The 19881-nt window shown below is 51.7% G+C and overlaps 8 protein-coding genes across 8 annotated transcripts; 6 read left to right on the top strand and 2 right to left on the bottom strand.

Annotated features, from left to right (window-relative positions):
• Positions 1–302: 302 nt before the first annotated feature.
• On the top strand, positions 303–1464 carry Z520_02340 (uncharacterized protein; the record flags this gene model as incomplete). The annotated part of the gene is made up of 3 exons (XM_016772854.1): positions 303–333; positions 397–634; positions 681–1464. 3 exons carry the CDS (start codon positions 303–305, stop codon positions 1462–1464), a joined length of 1053 nt encoding a protein of 350 aa, XP_016636324.1.
• A 699-nt stretch (positions 1465–2163) lies between these two features.
• Positions 2164–2406, top strand: Z520_02339 (uncharacterized protein; the record flags this gene model as incomplete). Its single annotated transcript, XM_016772853.1, has 1 exon — positions 2164–2406. One exon carries the CDS (start codon positions 2164–2166, stop codon positions 2404–2406), a length of 243 nt encoding a protein of 80 aa, XP_016636323.1.
• Positions 2407–2739: 333 nt separating this feature from the next.
• Z520_02338 (uncharacterized protein) lies at positions 2740–6947 on the top strand (the record flags this gene model as incomplete). Its single annotated transcript, XM_016772852.1, has 6 exons — positions 2740–3236; positions 3431–3740; positions 3936–4223; positions 4272–4473; positions 4521–4686; positions 4745–6947. The coding sequence occupies 6 exons, from the start codon at positions 2740–2742 to the stop codon at positions 6945–6947; spliced, it is 3666 nt and encodes a 1221-aa protein (XP_016636322.1).
• Positions 6948–8074: 1127 nt separating this feature from the next.
• Positions 8075–11340, bottom strand: Z520_02337 (uncharacterized protein; the record flags this gene model as incomplete). Its single annotated transcript, XM_016772851.1, has 5 exons — positions 8075–10362; positions 10419–10713; positions 10769–11085; positions 11137–11246; positions 11297–11340. 5 exons carry the CDS (start codon positions 11338–11340, stop codon positions 8075–8077), a joined length of 3054 nt encoding a protein of 1017 aa, XP_016636321.1.
• Positions 11341–12071: 731 nt separating this feature from the next.
• Z520_02336 (uncharacterized protein) lies at positions 12072–13379 on the top strand (the record flags this gene model as incomplete). Its single annotated transcript, XM_016772850.1, has 3 exons — positions 12072–12198; positions 12258–12581; positions 12637–13379. The coding sequence occupies 3 exons, from the start codon at positions 12072–12074 to the stop codon at positions 13377–13379; spliced, it is 1194 nt and encodes a 397-aa protein (XP_016636320.1).
• Positions 13380–14574: 1195 nt separating this feature from the next.
• Z520_02335 (uncharacterized protein) lies at positions 14575–15667 on the top strand (the record flags this gene model as incomplete). The annotated part of the gene is made up of 2 exons (XM_016772849.1): positions 14575–15322; positions 15378–15667. 2 exons carry the CDS (start codon positions 14575–14577, stop codon positions 15665–15667), a joined length of 1038 nt encoding a protein of 345 aa, XP_016636319.1.
• Positions 15668–15882: 215 nt separating this feature from the next.
• Positions 15883–16662, bottom strand: Z520_02334 (uncharacterized protein; the record flags this gene model as incomplete). Its single annotated transcript, XM_016772848.1, has 1 exon — positions 15883–16662. One exon carries the CDS (start codon positions 16660–16662, stop codon positions 15883–15885), a length of 780 nt encoding a protein of 259 aa, XP_016636318.1.
• Positions 16663–17066: 404 nt separating this feature from the next.
• Positions 17067–19762, top strand: Z520_02333 (uncharacterized protein; the record flags this gene model as incomplete). The annotated part of the gene is made up of 3 exons (XM_016772847.1): positions 17067–17075; positions 17144–17248; positions 17306–19762. The coding sequence occupies 3 exons, from the start codon at positions 17067–17069 to the stop codon at positions 19760–19762; spliced, it is 2571 nt and encodes an 856-aa protein (XP_016636317.1).
• Between the last annotated feature and the right edge of the window lie 119 nt (positions 19763–19881).

The raw sequence follows: 19881 nt of genomic DNA, 5'->3' as shown, positions 1-19881 counted from the left end.
TCCACACAGTGCCATCCGCAGCCGCAGTCTAGGAAGCCTTGCCCTCTGGTCCACCTGTCGTTTATCAAACCTTGACCGCGAAGGTACCGCTGCCTCACCTGAGTCGCCTTGGTGTCGGTTCGGCCACACACAATATGACCAGATGACCAGATGATCTGATGACCTTCCAATTATTTCTCACTCCAGCTCTTCATTGCTATGTTGCACTTGTGCTCTTCTCGCGTTTCTAGCATCTGACACTCTTGCGGCGCTTTTGCGATCACTTCAAGGACCCTGTACAACTTGTCTAAACTCAAAGAAAAATGGAAAAGTTCTCGCAGTTTCGTGACAAAGGTATTGTCTTTTGTTGAACAAAGAAACAGATGGATCCATGTGCTGATCTGATTTCATCCACAGGCTCCGGCATCGCTCCATTCCTTCCCATCCCGACCGAGCCTGCTGGGTTCGCTTTACCCTTGCACATATTCCTCTTCATCTGTCGTGTGCCTCTACTTCTGGTCTTTGCGCTCTCATACTTCCTCATACTACAATGGATGCCTATCGGCATCCTGGGCAGAAAAGCTTCTCTTTGGTGCATACTGGGCATACCCGGAATATGGTGGATCGATCTCCAGATCGACGGGGTGAAGAAAGGGTATGGCTCCATGGGTTTCGCTGAAGCACGTGCTGATATCGCGCAGGTCCCTTGCCCAGAACAAGACGAGAATTCCTCAAGAAGGATCTGTGATTGCTTCATCCAGCGCTTCACCCATTGATCCGTTGTATCTAGCCGCCATCTTCGACCCGGTGTTCGCAGCTTCCTATCCTTACTCAAGGCTGGTGGAACCTATATCTTTGTTTACAGCCATCCGTCGCACTTTCTGTCACCCAAAGCTGACACCATCACCTGGCGCAAAATTAATCAACATTGAGACAATGCTCAAACAAAACCCGGGCCGCGTCCTGGTGGTCTTTCCAGAATGCACCACAACTAATGGGAGAGGCATTCTGCCCATCAGTCCAAGCCTTCTGGCAACCCCTACTCGAACAAAAGTGTTCCCTGTCTCCCTCCGGTACAGCCCTGCAGACGTCACGACACCCATCCCGCATGCTTACCTGACCTTCCTCTGGAATCTCTGCAGCAAACCGTCCCATTGTCTCCGAATCCGCATTGCCGAGGCTGTATATAATAGCAAAAGGTCGACAGACTCGGATTTTCCCGTCGCAGCAAAGGTTTCATCTTCTTACACTGCTAACTATTTCGACACCTTGATCTCGTCAGATGGTGGAGCCAGCAGCGATGCAGATACGCTTGTTGGAAGCGGCCCCGAAGACCAAGAAATTTCCATTACTAAGGAGGAAAGAGCGTTCTTGGACAAGGTTGCCGAGGCACTGGCGAGATTGGGACGTGTCAAGAGAGTGGGATTAGGAGTCAAGGAGAAAGTGGAATTTATCGCCATGTGGACGAGGTCTCGAAAGCGATGACAGGGCAAGATGAATGAGTCGCCTGGATGAGTTGCCCACCAGCAGCGGGGAGTTTCACAAAAAGGTATCAAGATCAGTCCCTATCCAAGACCGACTGTCTGCTCGGATGGAATTCTCTACCCTGCCTCTGCCCTCGACTCTTCTTAGGAAACAGTCAGAAGCATCTGAGGACAATGGTTGTCTCTCTGACCTCGCTTTACCCTTCTACCAATATATGGGTTTATATCTTGGCAAATAACTTGATAGAAACGCAGCCTCATTGTTCTCTCGAAAGAATCCCGAAAAGGTCAGAATCGAAAGGCTTCCTGAGTTTGCAGTCACTTTGGCTAACAACAGTCTTAGAGGTCTATCCGTGGGTGCTGCTGGGGCATTGGAATAATCCACCTTCTCTCATCATATATCGGCAGATGTTCAATCCAAGAATCCCGCCAAACTCGATCAGAAAGCTGTTCCGGATTCAGCTGTCTCCTGGGCATGGAAACCCGGATCTTCGGCGCGGCGATGAATGCAGTGCCATCGAAAGGGCCGACTTTCCGCCTTGACCAAGGAGGCTTCAGATCCTGGATCTTCCAAGTGGCAGAGAACTGTTACTGGGACCATGTCTACCCAAGGTCCGGCGCCAGGGAGCCCATAGCTCATCCTATTCGAGGGCAGTTGTCTCCGGAATAGGCAGCGGTCGTCTATTGCCATATCGATGACATGGCAGGCGAACTTCATTCGCAAGCATCGCATTCGCAACTGCTTCTCGCCCAGAAATTCAGACCAGCCCCGGCCAATGTCGTGCATGTTGAATGGGTAGCTCGGCTGTTAGACATGGTCTTCGGACGTGACCAAAGAGATTGGGGCAACAAGCGGTTACTGCAGAATCTGTCAGAATCTGTCAGTCGGTCATTGCCCTTGATTGAAGAGGACTCGGTTAAAGAGGAGATTGCCGGTCTTTGAGTGGCGCTGCTTGCACCCGTCTCTCTTTCTGTGCAGGGACAACCGACGATTCACAATTTCAGAATACGCGTGGAAAGAGGTCAATTGGGAACTGGATGGTGGCCCGGCATGTGCTAATAAAAGGAGCAACCAAGGACGCAAGTGACGAGAATGCTCGCCTCGCACCCCTTACTTCTCCAGGGAGCTATTAGTTATATTGAATCACCAGCCAGACATCTGAGCAGCTAAAGCCATCACGCTGCAGCATTACTCATAGTGTCCCCGGGAAAGGGGCCAAGCCAGTTGTTTGCGGCGAGTCAGTGCGAACCGGGGGGGACAATGCACTTAGTAATAATGGTTGAGGAACCTGAGTCTCCAGAAGCGATTTCTCGCCCCCATCAACTAAGCTTCTTCCAGTCCCGACTTCATGGACCTCTTTCCCCTTACAACCGGCTGCCGCTGCAAGACGAGAAGATAGCGTCTTACAATTGCGGACGACGGCCGAGTGCCGTGCCCTTCTGCACCCATCAATGGAGCTCGATGAACCTCACTGACACCACCAGGGTGCGGGGCAGCGGCCGTTGGCTGCCTTCCAAATGCGCAGCAAACCTCGACTCCCTGTTCTCTGTGTTGAGGCTGAGAAGCGCATCTCCTCTGAAGCACCCGACTTTGACGTTCTCCGGTCCATGGCTGTGCGAAGAAAGCGTCATCAACACATCCGTCCTGTGTCGAGGCCTTGACGCCCTCCTGTTGACTATCGACGACAGCCGAGTCTCACTGCTGAGACCTCGCACAGCCTTGCAGGATTGGAGTGGAAGCCTACAGGCCCCCAGTGTCTCTTCCCGAAGATGGTAAGTATGGCTCTAGATTCACTTGGTCTGATCACTCGACTGTGCTCATTGTCTGGCAAGACAGACTAAGTCGTGACAGGCGCCGAAGAACCAGGATTTCCTTGATCCAATCCATGAACCGAAGAGACCAAATCTGGAGTGAGTCGAAGCTTCTCTCAGCGACACTGACTGATTGTAGTGCTGACTATATTAAGCATCGTCGCTGTACACGGCCTGAACCCGATCAACGTCGAGGACCACGCCTCCAAGACGTGGACGGCACCAAATGGAACGTTCTGGCTCAAAGACTTCTTACCCAAGGCATTAGAAGAAAGAGGTATTAGAGCGAGGGTGCTGGTATTTGGTTACAATTCCAACGTGGTCTTTCAAACTTCCGCAGCTGGAGTCCGAGAACAGGCTGCGAACCTGCTGAGTCGGTTGAGCGCAGAGAGAGCGAAGATAGATCCGCCTCACAGACCAATTATCTTTCTTGCCCACAGCTTGGGGGGAATTGTTGTGAAGAGTGTAAGTCGAACAAGCATCTTTTCAAGGCCTCAGGACCACGAATCTCCTCCACATTACCCGGTGTCAATTTCTGGAATTATGACCCATAGGGATATACCATCACAAATGGACATATTCTCAATTCTCTGTCCCGAGTAGTCCAATGACTCGGATAATTTACTGGTCCTTCTCACGCTGACTTCAGTCTCGAACCAGGCACTTGTGCACGCGAGGCTCAATGAGGCCTACACCAACATCTGCGAAGCCACTTTCGGACTTGCTTTTTTTGCTACTCCGCATCGAGGGGGCGAGCATGCCAGAATTGGCAGCGTTGTAGCTGATATCGCAAAGTTGGCGACGGGCAATACGAGGAATACATTTTTGGATCATCTCCAGAAAAACTCCATCTTATCGGAGCAGCTTGGCGAAAACTTCAAGAGCCTGATTGGAAAGTACAAGATTTTGAGCTTCTTTGAAACATTGAAGACAGAAGGAATTACACTGGTTCGTACTTGACACTGTGTTTGTGTTCTGAAATTTAACTTGAGATAGATAGTGGACCGAAAGTCAGCTACCCTTGAGCTCGGCCCGGCTATCGAGACTGTCATTGCTGTTGAAGCTGATCACCGAAGCATTTGCAAGTTTGAGAGCCCAGAAAATCCAGCATATAAGCTTGTGGCGGACAACCTTGTCAAATTTGCCCATCAGGCCGTGAAGAAGTTTAGAGAGGAGATGTTTCGAAACCCGCAAGATGGTTCTGCAGCTGCGAGAGGGAAATGTGAGCTAACTTGAGCTTTCCAGAAACATCAATGTCTCAGTTACTGACAAGATGCGTAGGGCTTGTTCCATATGGCGCTAATCTACGATTCTCAGGTCGCGAGGAGGCTTTGAGGAAGTTGGATGAGGATTTAGAACCTCAACTAGGGTTACAACAGAGAGTGGCCTTATATGGACTCGGCGGCGTTGGGTTAGTTTCCTCGTTTGGGGTCAGTGGGACGAAAAGGAGGCATCACTAACTGGCACAGGAAGACACAGATCGCGCTCAAATATGCTTACTGGATGCGGAAGAACTTTGAGAAAATCTCCGTATTCTGGGTCCATGCCAATAGCCGCGAAAGATTTCATCAGTCGTACCTGCAGTTAGCTAAGGAACTCGACATACCTGATGCCGATTCCCACCAAGTCGATACCCTGGCTCTGGTGAGCGACTGGCTAAGTCGGGAGAGGTTTTGCGGTCAATGGTTGATGATCCTACAAAATGCTGACGACGTGAGCATGTTTGAGGACCGCCGAGCAGACCAGGAACAGGAGACTTTCGCGGCGAAAGTGGCAGACTATATTCCCAATTGCCAACACGGTGCGCTCCTGATCACCGCGCGAGACAAGAATGTCGGCGAAGCTCTGGGAGCGATCAACCACCAAATACTGGCGATGGACTTGTCTGAATCGGTCGATATGCTAGCACAGATCCTCACTGGGGACCAGTATACACGGGATGATCTGGCAAAACTGGCAAATTGTCTCGAAAGGCTACCACTCGCAATGAGTCAAGCGGCCGCCTATATCTCGAAGAACTCTATGAGGATCGCTGCCTTTTTGCGGCTATTTGAGAAGCAAGCAAACGCGCTTGATATCCTTACTCGGGACGTCAAGGGCGTAGACAGACCAGTGACAGCTACATGGCAGATGTCATTCACGCAAATTCGAGAACAGAATAGCCTTGCTGCCGACGTTTTATCCCTCATGGCCTTCTTGGATCGAAATTATGTCCCCGATACACTCATTGCAAGTCAGCACAAGAATATGTTTGACACAGATTTTGAAGATGCATGTGGGCTCCTGAAAGCATTCTCTTTAGTTCAAGAGACAGATGTGAAAATCGCCAATGAAGAGCATCAAGCTTACAGCATGCAACATATAGTTCAGTTGGTTACACGGCATTGGCTGGCAAGCCAGGGCACTGCCGAAGAATGGGCAGAAAAAGCCCTGTTTGCGGTTGCCACGGTATTTCCGCCTGGAGAGCACGAAGATTGGGAAAAGTGCGAAGTCTACCTGCCTCACGTTCGAGTAGTCTTGGACGTGCATCTCAAGTCAAAGGCAGGGATCAGAACCAAGGCTGAGCTGCAATACCACTCCTCATCCTACTTCCGAGTCAAGGGCTATCATGCTCGAGCTGAAGAAATGGCTCGTCAATCAATCGCCAACTGGAAGGAAGCCCTTGGGCCAGATAATGCTTCAACTTTGGCCAGCTATACCAGTCTATCTCGAATCCTTCTCGAGCAAGGGCAGATTGGCGTCGCAAGGGACGTGCAGGTGGAGGGTCTGAAGGCTGCTGAGCCCGGGGTGGAGGAGACTCATCCTGCCATGCTACGGGCCCGGCGCCATCTAGCGGCCTTGGATGGCATTCAAGGAAACTTCGAGGACGCATATAACATGCTGCTCGCCGTGACAGAGAAGAGCCAAATCAATCCGGGTAAAGAGCACGCGGACACGCTGCGGGCTACACGCGACCTGGCCGTCACTCTCGGCCACCTGGGCCGATACGACGAAGCCAAGGCTCTGTTTGAGGAAGTGCTGGAGACCCGCAAGGACGTTCTGGGCGAGGAAAACCTCGAGACGCTCATCAGCATGTTCGATCTTGCCGAATTATACAAACTGCAGGACCCCGAGCACAACGCCGCCCAGGCAGAAGCGCTCGAGAGAGAGGTCGTCCAGGTGCGCCAGAAGACCCTCGGCAAAGAGCACCCGGCGAGCATCCTCGCGATGGAGAGTCTCGCGGACAGTCTGAGATGGCAGAACCGCTACGACGAGGCCGAGGAACTGGGGAGCCAGATCGAGGAGATCCAGAGCAAGAGCCGGCGCAAACGCGGAGAGAAAGACCACCATCTGCACCACCCGCGGTCGGCACCGCTGCACACCATGAGCTACACGATCCAGACGTACAAGCTCCCGCAGCCGCAGCAGCGTCCATGGCCCAAAACAGGGCGGATCAAGCAGACCGTCTCGGAAAGCAATCTGCCGTCCGCCGACTCCTCTCAGCCGTCCTCTCCAATGTTGTCCCCACCAGTGGTCAAAGGCGATGTCCAGCGCCGGAAGTCGAATCCAGTAGTGGGCCGCCTCCTCGGGCGTTACGAGAAGATCAAGGCCAAGTTCGAGGCGGCATACGAGGCGACACATCAGCCTGCTCCTGCAGCAGAGGCCAGCACGGCGAATGAACAGGCGAGATGAAGCGGGACGCGGTCTCCATGTAAAATGAGACCCGGTCCGCACCGCAACAGGCTTGAATCCGCCTCGTGCAAGGCTATATATATATACAAGAGCGCGCCGAACAAAATCCACGAGGCTGTATGGTGAGTGGGTGAGTAGACATTTAATAGCCCCATATATCGAGACGAAGTAATCAAAGTCAGAGACAAAGAGGGACGAAGACCGAAACTACAAGCTCACGAGACCACACTCTTGGACCTGGATATTGGTTTCAGTTGACTTGAATTGGCTTTGAACCGAATATTTGTTTAAAAAGATTCAATCCTCCCAGCAGAGTACTGAGTACTGAGTACTGAGTACATCCCATCCCGTTCCTCGCGTACAAGGGCCCCTTGTTGTTTGACCATCCATAGCCCTTAGGAACCCCGTCATGTCCGTGCCAGTCAAGAACGAGAGAATGAGAAAAATCCGTGTCCCCAGGTTCCTAGGTTCCCTGATCTCCTAGGTACCTACCTAAGGTACCTACCTAAGGTAGATAGATCCCCTTGAACGCGCAAGCCATCCCTTAGCCTACCTACAGCGAATCTCTTGATAACCCCCCGTGGTGTCGCGTCCTCCATGCCATTTTTTTCTCCATTCCCCAGCCGTGATGAATAACCGATATTATTGATCTGCACAAAAGGCTCAAAAGCAATCCTTTTTCCTCCCACCGCCCCTTTTTTGTCCTTTTCTTCTCTTTTTTTTTCTGAAAAATTGTTCTTTTTTTCTTCTTTTTTCCCCATTACAAGATTCGAGACTTCATAGGTCCTCTGGACAGCGCGATTTCGTAGCAATGCCCGATGCCGATGCTGAGGTGATGTGCCGTGTTGGAAGATAGACGCATGAAACAATTAAATTTCATGTGTGCCGTCCATCCGTCAGGACAGACACATGGATCGGTCCAACTCATCATCTAGGTATGTTTCCAGGCCGAAAACGCAAGCGTAAGGAGAGCAAAGTAGCAATACTGGAAAACATGAGGGAAAAAGGTGGGAAGAAAAAAGAAAGGATCGTCAGCAACAACATCGGGATCCTTTCTGCAGTCGATGAGGATACGATGCTCCAACCCTTCCCCAGGCACAGTCGACATCGTGGCAGCGGCGGTTCTACTACCTCCACCGTCTCCCATGGCTTTCCCTCTCGCCCTCGACCAGCCCTCTTTCGAGATCCTCCTCGTATTTGTACGTGACTCTTCTCCCACCACCTGTAGCTCCACCACCACCACCACCACCACCACCACCACCGCCCCCGCCAGAGGATGAAGAAGCTTGTTTGGCCGCTTTCTCCCGTCGCTGTTGTTCCTTGAGCATGCGTTCACGGTTCCTGGCCTCGCGCTCAAGGGTGTGTGGGTCTTTCTCTTCGGCTGCCGACATTGACTGCCCTGGTGCTGGTGTTGCCGTGCCACTGGAGCGGTGAGATTGTGAGCGTCCATTGACCATCATTGAGCTATCCATGCCGCTGGTATCCTCGACTTCGCGCCGGTGATCTTTCTTGTGACGCCGCGAGCGATGTCGCGACTCGGGTTCTCCAGCGGCGGCCTCATCCTGCTGTTGGTCGTAGTCATAGTCGTAGTCTTGATGCTTGTCGGTGTCTTCACGGTGGCGGTCATGTCGAGAGCGTTTGCGATCGCGGTCCTGATCTTTGTGTTTATCTTCTCGATACTCTCGATCCCGGTCTTTGGTTCGTGTCTTGTCACGATCTCTGTCCCGATCCCTATCTCGGTCACGGTCTCGATCCCGGTCTCGGTCGCGCTCTTTGTCACGGTCACGATCCCGATCCCGATCCCTATCCCTATCGTCGTATCGAGAAGACTTGCTACTCCGGTGTCTGCTCCTACTTTCGGCCTCGTAATCGTCTCGATTTGACCGTGTGGAATCATCATAGTCGTCCATTTCGTAGTCCCCATTGACGTCTTCGTCTTGATGTCGCCGTGAGGAGCGCGATGAGTGCTGCTTTGATGCTCTCTCCTTAATGCCTCGACTGCGTCGCGAAGATGACTTGTAATCTCCAGAATCCGATTCAGCGTAGGAAACTTCCCGCTCGTTCCGATCATAATCATCATAGGTGTCTCGTCTTGACGATTTCCTGGACGCCTTGTCAGAGTCCCGGTAATCCAACTCGTCTTGCTCCTCCCCTTCATACCTCGAGTTGGCGTACTTGTCCTGCACGGATTGTCGTCTAGAACTGTCCTTGTCTTTGTCAGGGGTCCTACTACGACTTCTCTCGACATCTCGAGATTCCGAACGCTGAGAGGCCGCCATGGATGCTCTCCCCATGATTTGAAACCCGGATGTTGCAGGTCGCGAAGCTGGCCTCACAGGCCCAGCCGGTTCACGCATCGCTCTAGGACCCGTTGGCGCACCGACAACACCCACTCCCTTTGGTTCCATAGGTGAAGCAGTTTTGGGGAACGGCTTTACTGGTGGAGTAATATGACCATTTGGCATCGAAATCGAGCCACGGCCGCGAGAGGCGAATCTACCATGTCCTCGAGAGCGGAAGCCATGATCACCATATTGAGCCGAAGGGCCAAGAGGCGCCGACGGTGGTGGCATCGGGCCTTGTAGATCCTCACTGTATGCTTCCGGTATTGGCTTTTCTGATGAAGCCATTTTCACAGGCTCAGGAACCGGTGGTGGGACATTGTCCGGGTCGTCCTGCCTCGCAGTCACATTCACTTTATCAACATCCAAAGACTCATCCTTCGGCGCGTGTTCCGCCTCTTTCACAAACTCTCCATCTGCAACAACAGAAGCTTCAGGAGTAGCGGTAGTACTTGTAGTCTTCTCCACTGCGATGGGCTTCTGGTAGTCTTCTCCAAGGGCCTCTTGAACCTCTTCCTGACCACCAGGAGCGAATTCATCATCTTCATGACTCTCATCGACGGGGTCGTGGTTGTTGTCGATGTGTTCCTCATCGGCGGCGGCTTCAGATGGGCTTGCTTGCATCATGTGAGACTGCACATTGCGGTTCTCGAATTGCTTCTGCCCAGACCAGTTCTGATATCCTTGTTGTTGGAATTGCGAGTATTGACTGAAGTTACCACGGCCTCTCGCAAAGCCGCCACGACCACGGCCACGGCCTCTGCCATAGCCGCGACCGTAGTAGCCGTTTTGAAAATCACCAGAGGCATAGGGCTGTTGAAAGTTGCCAGACGGGCCCATATTGAAACCATAGTTGGAACCGAAGTCATTGCCCATGCCATTCGGGAATGCATTTGCATTATTATTCTGCCACATATTGTTGTTCTGGCCATCCCAGCCATACATTCCTTGGTTGGCATTGTAGTTCATAGCCATGTTCATGCCATTCATCCCATTCATGTTCATGCCTCCGTTTGGACCGCCAAATCCGCCAAACATGCCAGCTGACATTGGATTCATACCCATAGGCATTCCTGTTGAAGCGCGGTCAGAAAATGTTGTGGCGCGTTGGGACAGTGGTTGAACTCACCCATCATTGGATTGAAGCCCATCCCATTCGCCGTCATCATTTGCATCATCTGGTTGTAATCCATATTGCCGAACCCATTCATCATGTTTGAAAAGTCCATGCCATTGAAACCCTCTGTATTGCTTTTGGTCACCTCTTGTGAATTCGCTTGGTTCTCGAATGAGATGGCGGATTGGGACTGTGAAGTGTCTTCTGTACTCTTCACTCGGGTGGGAAGCGGTTGCAGAGTCTCATCTTCTGCTTCCACCTGGATCTCAATATCATCGTCGTTATCGGCTGGGTCAGGGTCAGGTTCCTAAAGTGAAGATCAGAAAATGTTGTCACCGAGGGACGGCGGGTTGGGCAAGTACCTCGATTGATGGCTGGACATCTACAGCAGGAGTCTCTTCACTTTCTGCCACTTCCAGTGGTTGCTGCTCCTCTGTCACTCCTGCAGCAACCCCATCTGTTTGGCTGCCGCCATTCACGCAGGGTTTGGCTGCATCTGATGGGTGAACTGCCTCATCTTGCCCGTCGGATTTGGCCCGCTCATCTCCTTTTGACTTCTCCTGTGTCTTGAGATACACCTTGATGGTCTTTTGCATGGCTTTACTCGGCTTGCAGATGTCGTCAGTGAAGGGTCTGTGTTCGCATTTGGGACAACTGGAGCCGCGAGTCGTGCTGAAGCCTGTCTGGTGTGAGTCAAATGCCAAGAGGAAGCGCTCACGGTGCCACTAACATGATTCGCAGATGCCAACATCGCAACAAGAGGTTTTATATGGATTTAGGTTGAAGTTGTGGCAGCGCGTGCACTTCAACTTTTCGGGCACTTTATCCAGATCCAGGGAACTAGGAAAGTCAGTGACAAAAGGCCAAACACATAAAGTCTCCAAACATACTTGAGAACATTGGACAAAGATGCGTCTAATGCAACAGCAGCCATGTTGGAAAGGGCTAAAGAGACAATCTGGCGGTCGTTGATGGTAAGGGAGTAGACCAGGGCTGCGATTTCGACAAAGGAATGGAAAGATCAAACGCCATTAGATGACAATGGGCAGGGGCGTCGCCAGTCTCTTGTGACACAATCGCTAGTCTCTAAATGACAACAGATTCACAGGCATATCGGTGCAAACGTGTAGGATATGTCAAGGATGGATGGTGGTGACGGAGAGGAAGTTTTCAGTGATGTTTTTGCGCAGCCGGGGGAGCCAGGCTGAGAGCCACCAGAGCCTAGACGAAGCCTCCCTGGGTGCCTCCGAAAGGCAAAAAAAAGGACAGTCGCGGCGAGGCGGCTAGGCGGCTGCAGGAGCCCTCCAAGCCCTCTCCAGCTTACGCTAGCACAGATCCAGCTAGCGCTCCTGAACCCCAAATCTCTCGGCTGAGTCGCCCACCAAAAAGGCAATAATGGGTGAGATCCCAACTCCGATATTAATACTTGGCTTCACATGTATTACCGAGTATCAGAGGCTAGATTCTCTGACGCTTACACTTTCTCCTTGTGTTTAGTTAGAATAGACATTCCAGCCAACAATTTGTGTCTCGTCCACAAGTCTCATTCTATTTTGTATTTTGTCTTGTTTTTGACAGCCTGGATCGACTGGGACGGGATACATATGAAGGTCGACCAGTCTCTCAGGACCCCAACCTCAGATTATAATATACAAATAGACCAAGATGATCCTGGGACCAATCAACGGAGTCGATTGCGTGGCTTTTGTCATTTTCTTAATTCCACAACTGCTGTATCAAGTAGATATTAATGAGCTACTTGGTGTGATACTCAGAGTAATACCATTCTTGAGTAAGGAAACTGCATGGGCTCCCCACAAGTCGCAACAGTATACTGATCACTTGTGACAGTTTTCAACCTCCCATACCAGCTTGTACGTGAACGATACTTCACCAAAAGACACCTTCAATCACCCTTTACACAACATGCCACGCTCTTCCAGGACGTGGTCGTTCGCTGCGTTCGATATGCCTTTGCAAAAATCCCTGCCAGCGTAGGGAGGGTCTTCTTTTCCAAATGGGTCGCATACCCGTTCTTTCGATTCCGCATGTTGCGACATGGGTTTCTGCATTGCCCCATGTTTTACCGGGAGGTCATCAGACACGGCGCCAGAGGTCTTTGGATCGTTGATGATCCAGACTGCGACCCCGACATCATCATTTACTATGCTCATGGTCAGTTATCGGACGTCTTTTGCCTAGTCACAACCCAGCTGATGTTTCGTCTCAGGCGGCGGGTTCTCCATGGGTTCCGCATATTTCTACATCGAGTTTCTCATGGCATGGGCAACTCGACTGAAAGAAAGTGGCTTCAAAAACCCCGCGGTGTTCGCTTTGGAGTACACCCTCGTTCCGGATGCGCAATGGCCGGTCCAATTCAACGAGACCCGTGCTGGGTACAGTTTTCTTCGAGACGCGTTTGGTGATGGTTCAGCAGCGAAGATCTGTGTGAGCGGTGACTCGGCAGGCGCAACACTTATCCTGAGCATGCTTCTCCAGCCGGGTCATCTCGAACAAGATCCTCAATTCCAGTCACTGCATCGACCAGGTTTAGCCATACTGCTTTCGCCTTGGACCCATCTGGTATCGGATTTGAACCAGAATACACCCAGTGACTACTTGGACCGAAACAGCCTGCATCTGTACGCAAAACAATATGCAGGAGAGGCAACAATGGTTGACAGTGTCATTTCGCCGGGACTTTGCACTGGGCGTTGGAAACAGGCCTCGCCGCTGAACGGGTTTCGGATCATATACGGGGCTGAAGAGGTCTTTGCCCCCGGGATCCAATCGATGGCAGACCACATGAAGAAAAACGGCGCGATGCTCAAGCTCCACGAGCAAGAAGCAGGCATTCACGCCTGGCCCGTGGTGAATTTGTTCCTCGGGGCAACTCGAGACGAACGCCTGCAGGGACTGGACATTATGACTGATTTCATTCTGTCCTCCAGCCTCGCGTCGAGTTTACAGTGACATTGGGTGCCATTGGCCTGCCGCCCATGTCGATAGAAACCATCAAGCCATCAGATTAGATCAAGTTTGGAAAGGTCTTTCATCGATGACAGTTGGACGAGCAAAACGACAACCACAGCCGCATTGGCTGGGTTGTCGCTTCGCAACCTGTCTCCAACCCGCCATCTCCAGAACGCTCTGTCATCATTTGGCAATCGACGATCCACAACGTTGCAGGCACCGAGAGAGTACTTCCTAGGTCGTTCTTTTCCCATTGGTGTCGCTGTAGCAAAAGCGCGCGTGTTATGTACGCGCGTTTGATGGTTAATTACTCCGTACCGTAGTTCCAAAAGTAATGGGCCAAAAGGTGGATTGTCGTTCAGCTTCGGCTTGGCCTTCGCATCGCCATTGCAGCGATCCGGCGAATATTTTCTATAACGCGACATTCAATGGGACATCCAGAAAAGTTCAATTATCATGGGATGCAGGGGGCCAAATGGGGTCTCCAATGATGAAGATGGAAGAGCAAGACACAGCAAAGTTTTGCAAAAGCGCAGGTGCGGTGGGATTGTGGATTCGCAAAAAAATGGACAGGGCGCCATGATTATTGCGAGTGGCTGAATTGATTGGGCCCCCGATTTAGCGTGTTTCCGGGCGCTGTTGATCTGATCATCGGATGCTGGATGCCCGCAAGGCCCTGATCGCAGCTTTTATAAGGCCCCTCCGACCCCTCAGCTGCACGTCTCTGAAATCGCATGACTCGTCTGCTCACAATACAACAAATCCCACTCTCTCCGGATTTATGTTGTTCACTCTTCCGGACACGTGACCCTGATTTGCCTTTGAAACTACCTACGTTTTGTCGTCATTGTCGTATCGGATAATCACTGTTACCAACGCGTGCACCGCCTAATACCACCACTGCATCGAGCACTGTACCACCTCATCCTCTATCGACCTGCCTTCATCGACGTGACGGCTTGACTGGTTCTTCCTTCACATATTTCTCCCCAGCATTCTCAGCGGCAGCCATGAAGGTCGGCACGGTCTGAATCGCGACGGGCCACTGTCGTCCATTCAAAATGACTTGTTGCCTACCGCACACGCTCCACTTCCACTTCACCGTCAGTCACACATACTAATACTCGGTACTGACCAAATATTACCCCGGGATTTCTGCACCACCATCCAGCTGCACCCTTCATTCGCCGACCAAATGAATGAAGAACACGACAAGACCAACTCCGAGTCATCCTACCGTCCTTCCAGTCCAGATTTATCAGGCTTCACTTTTGCAAATGCCCCACTGCCCAGGCTAGCCCGAATTCCGAGCTACCACGCACCAGACCCCAATTTCCCTTCACCTGCGGGTTATTCATACACTCCTAGAGGGAGCTACGACGCCTCGCCCTTTTTCTCCCCTTCAACAGCCACACCTGCTTCCATCACCCCTTCGACGTCGTACTTTGGCTCACGTCCTCCCGCACAAAGCGCTCAGGCCAACTTTTCTTCTCAAACTTTTCGCACTCCGAGCTTGCCAGGCCAGACTCCGACTCAATATTGTCCACCGAGTCAATTTCAACCTTCGGGTCAGCCATATAGTAGTTCGCCACCATCCCACCACTCTCAAGCTGGGTTTGGGCCTCGTCTGAGCATAAACCAGGGTCAGCAGCCACAGTCGTCCGTTCCCATCTTTCCTTACGGAGACATGCCTCCTCGAACGCGGCAACAAAAAGCCGCCGAGGCACTGGAACAAGACTACAGCCTAAATGCAGCAACGAGAAACGTCGTCCAACCCAAGCTAGAACAAGTCCAACCTGTGCAGCCGCTCATGCCCATTGCCACGGCAGATCCTTCCTTCGGGATCGATGTGAAGACCAAGTTTCCGGTAGCCCGCATCAAGCGCATCATGCAAGCAGACGAAGATGTAGGCAAAGTTGCCCAAGCAACGCCCACAGCAGTTTGTGAGTTCTGGAATATTATCCGCAGGCCCCGTCCATTCTTCTAACCCTTGCATAGCCAAAGCGCTGGAGCTTTTTATGATTACCTTAGTCTCCAAGGGCGCGGCCGAAGCAAGAGCAAATAATTCGAAACGAGTCACAGCACAGCATCTCAAGGCCGCACTGATGAAAGACGGCCAGTTTGACTTTTTGAACGATATCTGTCAGGCCATTCCCGACGAAGGCTCGAAGAAAGGCAGGGCCAAGTCGGAGGCCAAGAGTGAAGACAGCGAAGAAGATATCAAGCCCAAAGGCAAGGGGAAGGGGGGCAAGAAGAGGAAAGTGGAGACTGACGATGAAAGTGACTGATGTGAAACCACTCGCTCGATGAGCTATGAAGAGTTTTGTATGATTATGAAGACGACCTTAACGTGCTGGTTATCATACCGAAGCTGCAGCTGTGAAAAAGAATGACTGCTGCAGTAAGACAGGGAAACCCGTCAGCCAAAATATCGATCACGTATGGACCTATCGAATGAGATCCCCCCACGTCGATCGCACAACACATCTTGCTTGACGGGCCATCAAGGTCCTCCATCTCTATCACGTCCATCATGGCCTCCCGCAGTGCGATGCCTTGGGCTCGGGGACGGCGTGTTATTCCGCCACGGCCAGGGGGCTTGATGCATCAGCGCCACAAAGATGATAGCTCCAAAAAGGCTGGTAAATCCCAAGGCAATCCAGCCCACGATAGTGGTATGTGCAACCACCACCAGGCACAGCAGCACGAAAGCCCCGATGATCAGACCGCCCATCAGTCCAGCAGCAACGACAGCGTACCACTGAACACTCCGTTGCGAGGTTTTCCCATTCAAGCCATCCCAGTCTGCAGTCCAGTGGTCTTTGAAGAAATTCAGGATAGTCGAACCAAGGGAGGCAATTGCCAGAGCAAGAAGGAACAAGAGCCAGCTAATTGCTAGGAATTCTTGTATCTGCTCCACATCGAAGACTGCTCGAGGAGTGGAGGTGTTGTTGGACAAGACGTAGGAGAAGGTGATACTGGCGCCGAGGGTCGATATGCCGATGATGGTGGTGAATACACCGCTAAAGAATGCTGTGACTGATGAACCAGGATGTTTGGTGATGGGCCGGATGTGAGAGAGGGAATGGCCATGCTCAGAATAGAATCCTGTATGCGTTTTGGTCGATTTGATGAGACTGTGGGAGTCGGACGGCCCTGGTTGGGTGTATGCATCATCCATTCCCTCCTCTTTGCCGGCTTCCTGCACATGTGCTCGAGCTCCGGCTGTTGTAGAGGACTTGAAGGTCACGCCTGGTACACTCACACTTAAAGGCCCCTCCATGGGAAATATAGAAATGTCACAAAAGTTCAAATACCGTTCAAAGTCAAATGCTCTGGGTTCACGCCAGTCTGACTCAACAATGGCAAAAGGTACGGTCTGGTTAAGTCAACAACGCTGTAGCAGAGGAGGAGGAACAAGGATCGCAGGGGAGTGCAGTCCCTTTATCCATTGAAGGATCAGGCAGAGAAGCAGCTGCTTGTCTCACGCAGGAAGTCGCGACTCATTGACCAAAATATTGGGCTACTAGTAGTTAGCCTCAGCACCCTCACCAGCCTCAGCTACGACGCCGACAATTACTGATTCACGTCCGTTTCTTCATCTGGATTCTTCCTTCGACATAACCATCAAACTATACCTGTTATCACTTGCCATCCCCATGACCGTTCCAAAATGAGGCAAAGGCCATGGATATCGTGAGTTGCTTACCCAAGATACATGCGGTGCGAGGATTGAGCGGTCTAACGTCAAGATGGCTGGCTAGCTCACTCGCCTGATTGCCGGTACTGGCTCGTACCAGACAAAACAAAGGACAAATACACCAGCTGAGCGCCTTGGGTCTTGCAAGAGCATTTGCAATGCCTTGACTGTGAGGACGCCCTGCCCCCCGTTCTTCTGTGAGATTGGTCTTATTGACACTGCAAAGCACACCTGGCGCAGCGGTAGCGTTGAACGCGATGATGAAGCCGCCCTGAGCTACACTGTCAAACTCCTCCAACGCCTTGAAAGCATTCTCCACGATGAGTCGCGCAGAGCCGCGCCGCACTCCTGCCTCCGTTATGTTGCCTCGAGCCAGACATACATCATCATAACTAAGCTTGCCGTTTCCTCTGCCAACGCCGACATCATCAAATCCTCCGCACAGCTCTTTCACATCCTCATTAATGGCGAGGCCGAAGGGTTGCTTGACAGCAAACTGTTCACAAGGTCTTTGTTGGATCTGGTATGCTTTGCTACAATAGGAGGAAGGATCATCGTCGAAGAACGTCTTGAAACAGACCTGGTGGAATTGCTATTCGAGATTGCTACCAAGATCCGGCTCGATCCAGACATCCTTCCAGCTTGGTTCTATCCAGATCGAGAAGCAACACCTGGGCGCAACGCTGCAGACGACTCTAGAAGAAGTCAATTCCCTTTGTTCCATGTGCTGGTGCAGTACGTCCACCACGATGGCCCGGTGGGTGACTTTGCTCGCACGGCGTTGTTATACCTGACGGAAACTGCCTCCAAATTTAAGCCATTGGAGACATGGATGATCGAGAGTGACCTGGCGCCTCAGATGGCTAGTGGTCTTGGTGCCCTATACAGCAGGCTCAGCAGACAGTCAACTCCCCTTAGTGGCCAAGTCGCTGCACCTCCAATTGTCTCCCTCTCGGATTGCTCAGAAACGTTTGCTTCGCTCACTGCGGTACCGCAAGTCTTCCAGCAAGACATAAAAGCATTCTTCACTTATCTGGCGTTCTGGCAGGACACCTTGAACCATTGCAAATCGTCGGAGGTCAGTGATACTTTGCTCGACCACTTCCAGGTCCTTTTCGTCCAACAACTCCTCTATCCTTCGCTCTTGGAGTCATCGGATGTCGAGGGTGGCTCTACTGCCGCCGTTATAACCCACCTGTCCCGGATCCTCCTTGCTCTTGATCACGACCAGCTTGTGGACCGCATCTTACGTTATCTTTTGGCGTCACCGAGCATGCCCCGCGGGTCGACAGAAAGAAGCCATCGAAGACAAAGGATGTCTGTTAGCAGACGGAAGTCTATTGATCACTTGACAGCCCTTGCAGAAGTCGCCGATAGTCCTTCTCCAAATCTTTTCAATCTCCTCGACTTGATGGTAATGAGCCTCAGATCTCGTCACTCTGAAACCGTTAATGCTTGTCTCAAGCTCTTATCGGTCGTTATTGAGAATCATCACTGCCATGTGCTCACAAGTCTTTTTAAGCTTGAACCAGCGTCTACGTCTCCGGGCCAACGCGGAGTAGAGCGGCTGAACAGCTCCTTGCTCAAACTGTTTGACTATGCTGCCGCGACAGGCAAAAATCCCGAAATGGACGAGTCATATCAGGCAGCCTTGTTGGACGAGCAGATTTTACTGGAGCAGCACAGTTGCCTCCGCATGAGCCGAGCGGACGTGGACGGAACGGACGAACGAGACATGTCCATTGCCCAAGAGTGCAAGCTCTTCGAAGCTCTACTCACACTGCTCCGAAGCTTTTTCGCGAATGACACTGTCACGAATCTGTATCTGACTGAGGCTGTCTTGGCCTTGGCTGCCTGTGAACATATGAATCTGCAGGGATGGCTCCTGCGCCCAGGGAAGGAGACCAATAGTGAAGACTGCTCTGCAATTAACGTTACCTTCGTGATTGGCGAACTTATTGAGCAAGTTCGTCAATGGCGCTCTCAATTCCCCGAATGGGACGAGCTTATCTTTCGAAGAAGACTAGAACTGTCGGAGGACGACTCGCTTACCAGTCCTCAATATGCAAGGACTGTTTCATGGCAGACGAAGGAGACCGATTCAAATCCCAGAAGCATCTCGCCTTCCGCCGGGAAGTCTCAGTCACCACCGAGAACTCCAAGAGGACGGAAGATAACGACGAGGGACTTTGGGTCCATCGACAGTGCTTTATCCAAGTCTGGAACGCACGCGAGCGTCCTGACTGAGCGCACTCTCGGTCATTCGCCCCTTCGGCAATCAGTAGCACCACAATCTGAGGAAAGCGAGGAATCAGCACAGCAGCCAGCATCTTTGGTACCACCGCCATCAATGCCGCTTCTGAAAACACAAGTCGCGCTATTTAATTTCAAGGCACCGGAAGAGGCTTCTGAATCCCTACCCGTACATGCAGGTCGCAAGCAGACTTCAAGCCCTGCTGGCGACAAACGTCCTGTGTTGTTGGATGCAAGTGGCGATTCTGGAACAGCGACTCCAAGCGGTCCAGAGGACTGGTCATCGGGCCCAAGGAACCACGTCAGTCTCAGCCATTTACTGACCAACGCCATCATTCTTCAGGAGTTTATTCTCGAGATTGCAGCAATCGTGCAGCTGCGGGCGACATTCTTTGGCGAGGTCGAGTTTACCACGAAACTCTCGGATTAGTGGTTGTGAAAAAGATCAGAGCAGGATCCTGCGAAAATGCTTATGTTGACTTCTATATTTATTAGTGTAAAGATACCCTTCCGCAACGCTGCAGGCTGCTTTTGGGCTTTCAGAGAGTA

This window comes from Fonsecaea multimorphosa (genome assembly GCF_000836435.1).
Source record: "Fonsecaea multimorphosa CBS 102226 unplaced genomic scaffold supercont1.3, whole genome shotgun sequence".
Lineage (NCBI taxonomy): Eukaryota > Fungi > Ascomycota > Eurotiomycetes > Chaetothyriales > Herpotrichiellaceae > Fonsecaea > Fonsecaea multimorphosa.
Note: the sequence above shows the minus strand (reverse complement) of the source record. Positions and strands in the feature narration are given on the sequence as shown.